Genomic DNA, 15,062 nt, shown 5'->3' with positions numbered 1-15,062 from the left:
TGTTTACTTAAGCCATTAAATGCATGTGTGCATATGGTGGTACTACTACTACCTACCCACTCTTCCTACCCAGTCCTCCTCCTCCTCTGCCACTGGGGTGTGCGTAAATTCTTTGCACGCTGCAATACCTTTGCTGAAATTTAGAATACTGTAAATTTCTACAACAACTGTATATTCCCATAGAACATTCCTTATAAGGGAAGTGGTAGACACTAGAGAAGAATGTGTTTCGAGTACAAATACTCTATTTCAGGGCACATTCTTAAAATGGCTTCCTTTCCTTGAGTCAAAATAATGGGTAGCATCAGTCTAATTTCTGCTAAAAGCAGCAAGGTGAGCTCTTTTGATCACAGGCTGTGGAGGTGCATCATACTTGTAACGAATGGGTCTGTGCAGTGAATGCCACAGTACATAATTAAAATTCCTCTCCTCACAACCAATGACTGTCAATCACAAGTACAATGCTCCAACAATTAACAAGGAGATTCAAGCAATGGAACAGTCAGCCACACTCTGGCCATGATTAGCCATATCCCACAATGTCATATAACAACTTAAAATTCTATAAGCTGATTTTCACGTTAATTCAACACGGTCTTCAGAAATAGACACAAGGTGTAACAGTTGGTGGCAGACGTTTGCAATAAGCTGGGCAGCAGGATTTTCAAACTTCAAAGAGATGGATCACTAGCTTCAAGCAAGTAATTGCCACAGGAATCTGACTTCCAGTCTTCACCAGGAGAAAAAAAAGAATGTGTAAGCAGTTTAGTGAAGTTGGGAATACTTTCTGCATATGTTGATAGTGAGAGGAAAAAGACTGGAGAAGAAAGAACAACAGTAATAACGAAACAATTCTGCCCAAATGCATGAACAATCTTGATTTGACACTCCGAGAGAGGAGAAAGTGGTACGCACCGTGCTTTTATAAGCTCATGGGCAGAGAGCAAGGAGACATTTTGAGACCCTCTTGGACAACACTGTGATTCCTTTTGAGACCCACTGGAACATTCTGTCTGAAACTCTGCCGGTGCCAACTGATGTGACCCGAAAACATTGAAGACACATGACTTGCAGATAAGAACCACTCAGTGAAAAACTTGAGAATCTCCCGATGTATAAAATTTTCAAATAACTTAGGAGACTGCATTTGGGCCTTTAAAATGATTGGATGTGCACATGTCAAAATATCAGCAATTGTTGAAGACGTCACCCATCTGCATTCCACTATATTATTTGAATAAGATTCAATCTGTTCAGTAGTAGAAGTATCTTACAGAGCACATGCCTGTCACACAGAAAAGCACAGATGGTGACATGTACACCAGGAAAGTGGTGAGATGTCATCAAACTTGTAGTCCATGTGGCATGGTACAAAACTCCATCTGAGCTCTGCCTACTGTAAAATTGCCCACATGAAGCAATTCTCAGTAGCAGTCTCATTAAACTAGAATTAATTATGAATCACATTCTTTTTGCTTAATGGACATGGCATGACTGGCCAATGGTGACCTACATCTGCAATTAAAAAAAAAAGTGCAATGAACAAAATAGACATTCTGTTCCTTTTTTTAGGTTTTTAAAAGTTTATTGTAATTTTTAATTTATTTATTGCAATGCATAAGTTCACTCGAATAAATAAATAAAAAATATTATGTTTTCATTATATGTGTAAATGCCTTTCCCCCCTCTTTCTTAATCATTTTATGCTGTATTGAATCTTATTTGTCACAAAGAAGTTAGAGTCACACAACATTGTTGGCTCGGAGATGATAAGTTGTTCAGCCACCTAATTGGAAAGTGTTTTCTTCCCCATACATGAAAGTATGAAAGTTGTGTTTAAAAGTATCAGATGAATGCAAATGACAGTAATGTATGTGTATCAGATGAGTGTACACGACAGTAATGGATGTATGTATATAGTGTAGAGTCAAGTTTGTGTTGTTATTGATAAGAGAAGGGGTAGGGTGAAACCCAGTGCCAACACACAGTCTACTCCTCTAGGCCGGAAACAAGTGGGCCTCCAAGATTAACATATCCATCCCAAAGATGGACCACCATCAAGAGTGTCAAGCACTTTATTGTACACTGCAGAGATGTATGGACTTCAATGCAAGATACCGAAACAAAGCCTGCTGATCAAGAATCTTACATCACTACTTCTCCTCACTTTGGTGGCCAAATACAAGGTGAAACTTCCTGCCACCACCTAGATTTGAGCCGATTACTACTCATCAAGGGCTATTGAACAGGCCTACACCAGTAATGTTGAGTGCAGAAATGCATATGTATCCCAGATAAGGTATCATTGGGACTTCAGCTGATATAGCTGATCTGATGGTTCTATCACCGTCTGGGCAACAACTTCTGTAGTGCAAAATAGAAAGTTGTACAGCAGTGAGTAGACAATCATACTCTCCCAGAAATCCTCCTTAATGGTTAGCATGCTTTTGTTGAGGAAGTGGGACGGTTTATACACCACATACATAGATGTTTTGGTCGCTTTAATCTTCTTTGATTTACTAAAAATTGACTCAGTAGTAATAGTGGCAGACTATGGCTCCAGTTATTAATATGGTTTTGGCCTCTTCAGTCTTATTGGATTTAGCCTCAGCTACTAAAAACTGACTCAATAGTAAAACTGGTAGCTGTGGATCCAGTTATTAATGCAGATTAATATGTTATTTAATCTTAACGATAATAATGCATCAAGTATACCTGTAAACCGACTCATTCCACATCATTTAAATAAAAGAAACATTCAAACGATCTATGGAACATGTAATTCACTAACAAAATAACTAACAAAGTTATGAACTAACTAATCAACCAAAGGTCTTGTGTTCAATCGTCAGTCACACCCAAGATATTTACTTTGTCACTTATCACTTCTTTTACCTTTATCAATGTCTGTTCAAGTGAAAAATGCTGACCGGCTCTGTGGTTCGGAATCCATGTCAAGCGGTAGGTCCCCCTATAACTGGTTAGGTAAGTTAGTCCACAGATGAGAGGAAAGTTAAGGCATACCACCTCCAACAGAACCATGTCTACTAAAGGCCAATCATGATGGCAGCTTTAGCCTTTCTCTTTACTCAAAATATTGCAGATGTACTGTTTCTGAGTCTTCACAGCAACACTCTCCTGCTACTCAGTGTTCACTGGCAATTGCTGTTTCACCACAGAACTGGCTGTCTCCTAAAATAAGATCCTGATTTCAGGATGGTTGCATCAGTAGCTTTGTGGAAGATCTATGTCACACAGTAGACCCACTCTAAATACTGCCATGATGATCATCACAGGCAGCTGGCTGTACAGCATCCAGTTAGTTTCCCCGAATACCTATTTTTGCTGCTGTCACTGCTCTCCGAGTTAGATACTGCCCCTTGTTTTGGGTGAATAAGAATAAGGAACTGGTCACTAGACTTTAAGTCAGTATCACTTCTCATAAGCAGCATCTGCAAAGGTAGGTTGTGAAGTCCCTATGTTGGAGAATGATCCCCACGCAGTGCTGAAATGTCTCATATTACCAGCAGTTAGAAGACAAGTCTTCCAACAGAAGCAGGTTTTCTAAAACTTGACTCCGGCTGTGGTTGGTGGAAGAGCCTCAAAGTACATTGAGTTCTAACATATCCAAATATGAGAAATTGTTGGAGAAGCTCTTGAATGAAGTCTGTGCGCACTTCACTATCAATATGATGGGGCAAGTAAACACAGCATACTGTTATTAGATGTAAAATATGTAGTGATACAGCCGTAGCTTGTAGTCAAGTGCTAAGTGTGGTGAGATTCACATGAAGATAACAATACTCTATGATTTGTCTTTTCACTATTGAGGTCATCATTCCTGTAAACCTCATACATGCTAACAAACGAGGAATCTGAAGGCTCGAAGTGTGTGCTGTAAATATATGAAGACAGACTTCAACTGTGCTAGTATCTTACACTCTTCTATGTTACTGCTGTAACCATTCAAATACTGCTTAAGTGTTGGCATCGGTTTCAGAAATCTCTCCCCTTCCCCTTCTTCCTTTGTCTTGTTGTTGATGACCTTCTACTGCAATACAGGTATTCTCACTGATTATCTCCTTCCTTCTACTGATAGTACGGCATCTCTCTCATAAGAACTGTCTCCTGACTTGGCTTCATGATTATGGAAGAATATCTGCTGCCACTGGAAGCTCTGTAGCACTTATATTACACTGAAAATATTGTTGCAAGATGTGACACATGCAGCATGGCGTATTAGTTAGCACTGCTGGCTGGCACCCTGCAGGTTGCCAGTTGATACCAGACCAACTGCAATTATTTGTTATTTAGTATTTATCACTTCTGGAAGGTTCTTGAAATATCTTATGTTGTATTGTTTACATATTCTGGAATATTGGACGATGTTTTTATAAACAGCAGCATTCTCCATCCAGGAGGTCAGTTCTGTTCTGGCTGTACAATGGCGTCAGTAATCAACATGCTTTGAGCTCTAAAGTGTTCTACTTCAATGATGACTTTGCCTTCAGATTTAGACTTGATTGCAGTTTTGACATAATGTAGTTTGGTGTAGATACCGGGTACTTCAGAACACCTACATCACCATGACTCCAACTAGGCAATGGAAAAACCATCACTTACATGGACAAGAAACAGAATGCAAGCAGAACATGGTCCTCAGATCTATACATTCAGGAGACAGGTGAATTCCAAACCAGCAGTAAGTCAGCTGCACATCAGGCATCCACTAGTGTTCTCCGGAAAGGCTGGTCAGGAACCAACAAGATGGTTGAAAGGATTCGACTGAATTGCCAAATACAACTGGTGAGACAACACAGTGTGTTCAGAAAATGTGTCCTTTAATTTTAATAGCTCACACCATCAGTGGTTCACAAACAATGAAGGGAAGCTCAACAGCTGGGACAAATTCCAGGCTGAACTGAAGAAAATGTTTCGTGACAATCAACAGCAAGTTTCCTTAGTTAACAAGAAATTAAAGAACAGGTCACGTCTTTGGAAAATGAAACAGTTGTACACACAGAATGTTTTGGTCCTATACCACATCACGAATACGAATATGACAGACACTGACAAAATCTCACAGCCGATTAATAGGGGTCACAGAAGATATGTACTTAAGCTCTTTGGCAAAGGACATCAATAACAGAGGAATTCATCAAGTGGTGCCACTAAACAGAAGAAAGACACCAGAAAAGAGCTGGATGGAAGAGGTATGACCATCTGCTGAATGTGGTCACTATGGCAGTTGGTGGTCCATGAGCTCACCTCTCCCATACACCAGATAATGAGAGAAGACATACAGCACTGTATGGCAACCAGAAGTGTCAGATTGAGTAAATACAAGCCAACAGCCATGAATGTCAACTCGATGCATCAAAGAATAGGCTTATTGATCGTTAGCACCAATTTCTCATAATTAGTCGAATGTTCCATGAAGAATGGATTCTGCCTACTTGAGTTTATGCTGCAACTATCAAACAACAAACAAACATCCAATCAATGCAACTGCAACCAACTCATCTGCCAAGTACTATGGCCCACAGAAGAACAGACATTTAGAGGCCAGAGGACAACAAGCAGGTACGCTTCCACTATGGACCCCAGGAAACACTGTATGCTACCGCATATAAAGAAAACGAATTTTCCACAACTATTATACCACAAGAAATCAGTCTTATTAACGCCAGATATCTACAGACAATTACAGTCGACCTGTGACAAAGCCTATTACTGTACCCTGGATAAGATCGCTCTTCAACAGGTTGCCGTGCAGAGGTACCAGCCGCTCACCTAGCCACTGACTTCAGGAAACTGAACAAGGCAACCACCTACGGAGGTGTGGCAGCACAGATGCAAACCCTTCATGATGGCAGACACCAAGATGTCAGGAAATGTCACCAATAGCCAACCTGTATGAGTGCTAGTCAACTCAGGAGCTTCCTTTTCTGTAATGTCAGATGCTTATCGTCATCAGGTAAACAAGACTGTATTACATGATGTGAAAGTGACTGTACTGAAAGCCACAAATGAGAAATATGTCCAGCTGACAGGAACCGTACTGCAGGAATAACTATCGATGACGGAACACAGCCCTTCGAATCTCTCATTTTAACAGAAAGTAGATATAATGTTATCTTAGATGGGACGCTTCTTGAAAGCTTCACAAGCAGCCATAGACAGGAAGGTCTAAGCTCCAGATTGACAAAACTATTCCAACAAGGACTCATAACGAAGATTGTTCTGCATTAGGTTTTACCACTGAAGACATTGTTATCCCACCATCAGCAGGAGGGGTTGGGTTGGGTTGTTTGGGGAAGGAGACCAGACAGCTGGGTCATCGGTCTCATCAAATTAGGGAAGGACAGGGAAGGAAGTTGGCCGTGCCCTTTGAAAGGAACCATCCTGGCATTTGCCTGGAACGATTTAGGGAAATCATGGAAAACCTAAATCAGCATGGCCGGACGCGGGATTGAACATTCGTCCTCCCGAATCATCAACAGGAGGAATTCCAGTCACCAATCGAGGTGCTCAACTGAACTGTGATGCTTTTGTCAACTGCAAATAAACTAACGATGCTCACAAAGGTAACCTACAAACCAGTGATTATCATAATTACTGTGAATGGTCAAGAATAACTTTGAATCACTAATTGTCATGAGCATCAATAATTCATTCCTAAGGGTATGTGCATAGGGATCGCCAAATCAGTCCAGGAATGGCAGCTTAGTATCATCTATGAAGAATCATGGTCTACTACCACTACAGACAACATAGGGGAGGAAGCTACTGTCAAATTGTGTCAGTAAGATCTGGCCTCGCCGAAGAACACCGTCAGTGAGACAGCCATTCTGTGTCAATTTTTGGATGCTTTCAGATCCAGTATGGAAAAAAAGACAGACCAAGTAACCCACAGTAAAACATCCTACCAATACTGGGGATCTTCCATCAACTAGTCACCGCTCATATGTGTCACCTACTGAACGATGAATAATCTGGAAGGAAGAGGAGAAGATGATGGAAGATAACATCAATGAATCTTGAGGGAGTATGTGGTCCTCTCCTGTGCCCTGATGAAGAAGCAGGATGGCACATAGCATTTCTATATCAACTACCAACAAATCAACAAAACCATGAAGAAAGATTATCCATTGCTGCGCAATGACGATAGCCTGAACTAATTGAAAGGAGCGAAGTTTCTTAACTATGGACACCCACATGGGCTATTGGCAGATCAAGGTTGTCAATGCAGACTATGAACAAATTGCCTTCATAACTCTAAACATCCTCTATGAGTCTAAAATTTATTTGGCAAACCATTTAGCTTTTTGACAGGCCATCATCCCTATGCTGGCTGACTGTCTCGAAGTATATGTTGGGTTGACTGGTGAGATGGGCACTGAGGCTTCAGGAGTATGACATCATAGTGACATACAAATGCAGACACAAACACAAGGACACCAACTTTGGTGCAACATAGCAGAATGGATGAAATCGCAAACATCACTTCATTAAATGACATTACTGCTGAAAGCGGGGAAGATACACCACTGCAGAAAACAAAGAAGTCTTGAAAGAGGAGGAACTGACCAAAGGAAAATTTATATTTCTGCAACTCGGCATATCCCAGAAGGCACATGTAGCTTATCAAGTGAAACTGGTGCAGAGGGTATGGACTGAGTGTTAATGGAACATATGTACCTGAACAATAATCATTATGCTGATGACAGTTTACTACTACAAACACATTCAACAACTAATGGAACAACATAACATGGAAACTTTGAAAGTAGACTTGAAAATCATCGACAGAATGATTAAAATAATGAACAGTTAACACACTGAAAGGAAAATTAAACAAATACACAACGAAATAAGTAAACAAGTTAATGAGGTTTTGTATATAACACAGATCAAAACAATGAGTGCCTGACTAGGAAAGTAAATAAACTGGAGAGTTGTTGATTTGAAAGAACAACAAAGATGCATACGGCAGAAGATCGTAATGCATGGATAGGCACGATTTCATTCAGCACTGGTAGTCAAATGACTTATGACAATTTATAATTTATGTGGTTTTAGTGGGCGAATACCGATAGAATATACAAACCATTTTTGCACAGAAATAATTTGTGATATGAACCAGCGACACGTAATCTGTGGGGTACGAGTGAATCATTATGTTGAACAATAATAAATAACTGATTCTGTGTATGAAGTACTCATGCATCTTGAAATATCCCACACTCACTTCGATGTCACAGTAGCAAGATATAATATGTCTTCGAAAAAAAGCCGTTCTGTTATGCTGAGCGGCGCAAATCGTCCGATTTCATGCCAATGACATACCGGTGGCTAGCAAAATATTGACCAAGGTACTGACATTTCCAAGCAGAAAACTTTTATCGTCCGCTGTTACTTACTGTATTTCTCTCCAAGAGCTTCGAAGAGCCAGTCGCGTTTGATACCGATTGTTGGCATTTTCGTCCTTCGAAAACAGTTTTCTTCCACTACTGTTAATGTTTATATTTACACTAACCACATGGTTCAGCTGCACGTCACAGTATTTAATCATTCAAAGATGCGTCTTCAGCAGAGTTGCCAAAGTGCTCCGTATCGAAAGAAATCCGTGTTTGTATACGTGGGCACAAGGTAACAGACGAAAACTTCGGTTGTGTCAAATTGACTGATTTTCCACCAGAGAACGTAATATTTTTAATATTTCTTTATGGTATGAATTTTACATTAGTAACAAGTTTACAGTGAGTCGGAAGTCTAGTACAAACAAGAAATGAAAGGCGCTAATTCATATAGTTCGTAACATCACGTCACATTACTGTCTCAATCTAACATAACAGTCGCGACACTCCGTCTCGTTTTTGCTACGCGCTGCGATTGGAACGCGCCAAGCGACCAGGAAATTAAATCATTAAGTTCGGCGTGATCTTGTGAAAGCGCAACTTAAATGTGAATGTTTATTTTGTTGTGTAGAACGGTTTTTACAAACCATTGCAGCGCAATAATTAGCAAAAATTCTTGTAACTTACAGATATTTACTGGGGAAGGTCGTGTTCTGTAAGAACAAAATTTGCTGGTAAACAGCAGAAGACACGATGTTTTTCTGAAAGGCGTCATATATCTACTCAGAAACGTTAAGTTTTCTTCGCAACAATTCCAGTCAAATCAGTGAATTTTGGAACATAGATGGAACGAAAGAACTACATTTTTTTAACGTACCAGTAAAGCTACCACAACTGTAGATGAAGGAAAAAAGACACAGACGTGATAATAAAAGAACAAAAGCCATAAAACTGTTTCCAACACAGAAGAAACCAATTTTATTATTGTCATTGCATCAAAGACACAAATGGCAAGAATCTTCAACACATTCACTTTAGAAAAAAAAGTAATTACATTTACAAAAAATGTATGTATTAAAAACTCGAGTAAGATTTAACATTGCGCGAAACATTACGCTCCCTAAAAAGTTCTTACATGTCAAGGAAAGTGCCTGTAATAATGACAACAAAAGAAATATATTTTCCTCATGCATGAAATAAGTGTTTAGATTTTCGTGATTTCAGTGGAGTAAGATGCAATCATGCACATATTCGAAAGTATTTCTCCCTCATTAAGTTGTAGCTTACGTTACTGAATCAAGGAGATTCGGCTGTTTCACATGTATTTCATGATCATTTGTGTCTCTTGAGAATTTAATAACGCTCGAAACGCTAAAATTTAATAACTACTTCGCTAACTAACTAGAAAAATGATTGATATCCACTTTTAATTTTACGCATGCTTTCTCATCGCTTGGGACGCTAGCGTCGCACCAACTGTCCAATGGTAACAATTTTCACAGCAGTGAGCGTCGCGACTGTATATGCTAGACTGTGGTACGATCATGTCAGGATGTATTCACACTGTCCGTCACTTTACGTCCTGTAAATTCGCTTACATCTATCGACAGCTATACCTCCGCGAATCACTTGGAAGTGCGTAGCAGTCAGTACATCCCATTGTACCAGTTAATTGGACTTTTTCCTGTTCCATTCACGCGTGGATGGAATGATTGTTTAAATGCCTCTGTGCACGCTGTAGTAAATATATCTTGTCCTCACAGTCGCTATGGGAAAGGTATGTAGGGGTTGCAGTATGTTTCTAGAGTCATCAGTCATCATTTAAAGCCTGTTCTTGAAATTTTTTGTAGCAGACTTTCTCGGGATAGTTTCAATCTGACGTCAAGAGCCTGCCAGGTCAGTTCTTTAATCATCTCTGTGACTCTCCTGCAGGTCAAACAAACCTTCGATCAATCACATTGTCCTTCTCTGTATGCATTCAATATCTCCTATTAGTCCTATTTGATAAGCGACCCACACACTTCTAGGATGGTTTGCATGAGTGATCTGTAAGCAATCTTCTCTGTAGACTGACTGCATTTCCATAGTATTCTAATAAAGTTAAGTTCACCACCCACATTACCCATGACTGAGCCAATGTGATCGCTCCATTTCATGTCCCTACGAAGTGTTACACCCAGGCTGTGCTTGATTTGCGATGGAACGCACCGGTATGCTATACTGGTACCTTGACGAGTAAAAATCAGAACCGCAGATTTTGAGATGTGGTACGACTTTTGCTGTAGTTGAAGCGATGTAAAATAAGTGTTGTATTCACACTTTTAAAATGCTCAGAAAAGTATAAGAGCAACATTCTAAGAAGACCAAATTAAAAAAACACCCCTAAAAGGTCAAAGTACCGGAACGTTTTTTCTATTCAAGTATTGCACCCAAGTTCCGTAAAACGGGCTAACTTTGGGACACATTTATAGGTTTTTTGTCTCTTGCCAGTACTTACCAAGCAAATTCAAGACTGTGTTTGTATATTCCTCTTTCTGAATAAGGACGTGATTCTTTTATGAGCAAAGAAACAACAATAAATGCTCTCAATCAGTGTCCCAGTCTTACGCTGTTTTTTAGGGTAACATTGGGAAAAATATTTTCGCTTTGAAATACAAGGAGAAATCAATTTTTCTTATGGTTACACATCAATCGTTTGTTAATGGAGATATTAAAAAAACATTGCAGTCAATTTGTTACCACTAGTTTTCTGTAATTAATGTGTGAACTAAGATTTTCAGCAGTAGTGACCATGATCCTTCCCGGCATTTCAAAATAGGCAAAATTGGTTTTGTGAATCAATCCTCAGAGGTGTACCCATCAAACCAATCTGACTTCGTTCGTTTATAACGACCTTCGGAGTTCTTATGTGGGTATTGTGCTTTGTGATATGACGAGGCACTTCACTGAGCAAATACTGAAATGTATGCTCATCCATTGTAAGTAATTATGTACGACTTCACGTCCTCCACCAGAAGCTCACGGACAGTAATAAATTTTGCTGAATGCTTTTATCATCTTGTCGTTTAACCCATGGCTTCACCCAGGTACGTTTCTCTTCCCCCCCCACCCCACTTGCCTTACAAATACGCACACAGTGCAATTGTGGCACATGCAACTGCTGCGCATAATAACAAGTTCTTGTAAGCCATCTTGAACTTTGACAAAAAATATGATGGCAGTGTAAAGCCTCGTTTACACTGGGGCAACACCTTGCAACATTGCAGCATGCAACAGTACCACATGCTACATGAAGGATCGTTTACACTGGGGCAACATCTTGCAACATTGTGGCATACTACAGAAATGTAGCGTGCGTCGTCTTGTAGTATGCTACAAAAGGCAATATCTTGCGGCCTATGTTCCATGCGGCAAGTTAATTTATATCAAAGTAACAGAATTTGTACCACACTGTGTCGGTCTTGCAGGACAGTGGGTGATAAAGTGATTGCGGCGGTTCCTTACTTGGTCATTGCACATGCCGCTAACAATGGAAATCAAAATCAACGGAAAAGGAAACGATAGTGGAAGAGAAGAATGTTCGAAGAAGGTCCACGAACGAGTATACTAGGAGATCTAGCAGCAGATGATGGTAAATTATTTAGTAATTTTACAAGAATGTCCAGTGAAGACTTCAGTTATTTACTTCAGTTGACTACACCTCTTATTCTAAAAAAAAAAAAAAAAAATTACCAATTGCCAAGACAGTATTTCACCAAGAATTCGACTGGCCATCGCACTGCGTTTCTTATCCACTGGGGATTCGTACAAGTCACTGATATATTTATTCAAAGTATCATATTCTGCTATTTCCCTCACAGTGCCAGAAGATTGTGAACTACTTCATTAGTGTTGAAGAATTACATAAAGGTAAGGAAGCAACGTTCAATACTCACTTTATTTAAATAACTTTTTATTTTCATTTTAAGTAAGTTATAATCAAAATTAAATAATTGGTATTATTTCACTTCTTTTTTTAAATTGCAAAAAATGATGGAGGTCTTCTGATGTACATAGTACTTCAATGAATTCTTCACTCTCATAAGTATCATTATCAACGTATAAAATTTCGCGCGCGCACACACACACACACACACACACACACACACACACACACACACACGCGCGCGCTGCTTTGAATACCACATTTACAATGATGTGCTTCACATACGTTTTTGTAGTCAGGGGAAATTTTCTCATCTCATTGGCGATGAACTCTCCATGCACACTCCATATATCTCTGTTGTTAACAGTTTTTAAAATCTGGTAAACTTCAAATGGTTCAAATGACTCTAAGCACTATGGGACTTAACATCTGAGATTATCAATCCCCTAGAATTATAACTACTTAAACCCAACTAACCTAAGGACATCACACACATCCATTAGAACCTGCGATCGTAGCAGCAGCGCGGTTCCCGACTAAAGCGCCTAGAACCGCTGGGCCACAGCGGCCGCCTGGTAAACTACCTCAACTCGAGCATCTCTGTCAATTCCCTGAGCTGTTCTTTTTTGGGTTTAGTGCTTCTCTTTTTGTGTGTTTCCCCATGAGACGTAGTTGGTGTTTGAGGCACACTGTCTTCAAAAGGCTGACTTGCATCTTCATCTTTTGTTTCTGTGTCCTCTGTGTCGTCATCATGAAAAAATAGGGTAATTACTGATAATATTTTACTTTTCAGATTCCAAAGGACACTGAAGAATGGAAGAATGTTGCCAGAAATTTCGAAGTTAAGTGGAACTTCCCTCACTGTGTAGGAGCCATAGATGGCAAACATGTGCAAATTATATGTCTTGCCAATACTGGAAGTTAATATATATACTACAAAAAAACATTTAGCATCGTCCTTATGGTCACTGCAGACGTAAATTACTGCTTTCAATATGTACATGTTGGTTGTCAGGGACGCATATCAGATGGAGGAGTTTTTAAGAACACTTCGTTTCATAAAGCATTAATGAAAAATAAATTAAACATTCCTCCCCCAGAAACTCTTCCAGGGAAAGAAAATTTGGCACCATATGTTTTAGTAGCGGACGAGGCATTTCCATTGACCACAAATATAATGAAACCGTATGCTGGTCAGTTGCCAAAGTCAGAGGAGAGAATATTTCATTACCGACTGTCTCGCGCACGACGAATTGTCGAAAACGCTTTCGGAATAATGTCCTCTGTTTTTCGAGTGTTTAGGAAGCCATTGTTAAAGTTGAGAACGCTGAAATAGTTACAAAAGCTTGCACGCATCTCCATAATTTTTTAAGCAAAGTGCAACGTTCAGAACCATTTATTCCCCTCCAAATAGTTTGGGTACAGAAGACGTAAAAATGGTGTAATTATTCTTGGAGAGTGGAGGCAAGCTACTCGCAACTATACAGGCTTAAAGAATTAATTAAAAAACCTTGAAGACCTTTCTGTGATGCACAGGCAGTACGAGAGGAATTCAAAGAATATTTTATGACACCACATGCAAAGGTTGAATGGCAAGATAGGTATCATTTGTGTTATCATCCTGCGCCAATGTATATTAATTATGTTCGAACTACAATGTGTGTTCATTTATGTAAATAAATAGAATTATCTAGATGAACTCAAACTGTTTAGTTACTTTGTTTCTACAAACTTGTTTGTGTGGTTCACTGTAGTAAAATGTTTTTTGAAACTACTGTTTACGTCTATCGATTACATACTTATTCTAAAGCGTTTGGTAGAAGGTACTATATGTAGCCTATTCATTACAACAACTTTCAAAAAATGGAACTTTCTAACAACAGAATAAAATTTCCTATTTTACAAGTATACTTATTGATTATTTTGTTGCCATGAGTTGGTATACTACAGTACTCACAGTTAAGAAATATGAGTAGTTATTGAAATCGAGATACCTACAATTGAGCTATCCATTCCTGCACGTGGTTCCGTCACTTCTAAGATGAATTTTAATGATTCATATGCGAACCATTTTCTTTCCATATTACCTGCAGAGCCGCTATTTTTATTCGTTACACGCTTGTGCTCGCGAGGAAACGCACATCTCAGATTTTTAAGTTCTTGCTTACAGCGTCCTCATCGATTTCATATTTTGAAGCGAGATTTCGTATGTCTCTTTTCATTGCATTACTTTTATAATTACTGTCTCGTACGTTCCACAGAACCTCAGCTTTTTCTGTAGTCCTCTATGAATGCCAAATACTTCTCGTTCGACCACTCCATATTTTCGAATTTACCGCTGCCACACAGAAAATGTCGCACACGAACCCACTCAGCTCGGGAGTTAGCTGCAGCTCATTGCGGCAGCTTGCGACATGACGCACGGTGTGCGACAACGTGCGTCATTACCCCTTTATAGTGCAACGTAAAATATCTTTGTCAAACAAATTTGATGAATATTTGATCAAATCTTTGTCAAAGAAATATGATACTTTAATACCGGCCGTAAGAGTTGTCCAATTTTTTGTCCACCTCGTAGTTTACGTGAAATGGCATCATATCCAATGTTGCATTTCCACACACCATTTCTGATGTGCTTGCCTCACAGTTTGGTGAATTTTGCCTTAGCTGAGGGTGGATAGGGTCCTTTTTGCGATACTGCTGCTTCGCACTTGAATTCCTCCTCTTGAGGATGTTAAGGGGCAGTTTGTTGTCGTTAGACATTTACTCCACTTAGA

General features: G+C 39.4%; 1 protein-coding gene and 1 long non-coding RNA gene across 2 annotated transcripts in view; one reads left to right on the top strand and one right to left on the bottom strand.

Moving 5' to 3' along the window:
• The window catches only part of LOC124712283 (phenylalanine--tRNA ligase beta subunit), a 105,185-nt gene extending 96,431 nt beyond the window's left edge, over nucleotides 1-8,754 (bottom strand). The window contains exon 1 of the mRNA XM_047242580.1: nucleotides 8,424-8,754. Within this exon, the coding sequence (XP_047098536.1) occupies nucleotides 8,424-8,481 (58 nt within the window). The 5' untranslated portion in view covers nucleotides 8,482-8,754. The remainder of the gene's footprint in view (nucleotides 1-8,423) is intronic.
• A 990-nt stretch (nucleotides 8,755-9,744) lies between these two features.
• LOC124712293 lies at nucleotides 9,745-13,931 on the top strand. The gene is made up of 3 exons (XR_007005577.1): nucleotides 9,745-10,137; nucleotides 11,828-12,269; nucleotides 13,079-13,931. It is a non-coding gene; the product is annotated as an uncharacterized LOC124712293 (long non-coding RNA).
• The last annotated feature ends 1,131 nt before the right edge of the window (nucleotides 13,932-15,062 follow it).

The sequence above is a fragment of the Schistocerca piceifrons genome, chromosome 1, assembly GCF_021461385.2.
Source record: "Schistocerca piceifrons isolate TAMUIC-IGC-003096 chromosome 1, iqSchPice1.1, whole genome shotgun sequence".
Lineage (NCBI taxonomy): Eukaryota > Metazoa > Arthropoda > Insecta > Orthoptera > Acrididae > Schistocerca > Schistocerca piceifrons.
This window is presented reverse-complemented; position numbering and strand designations above follow the sequence as displayed.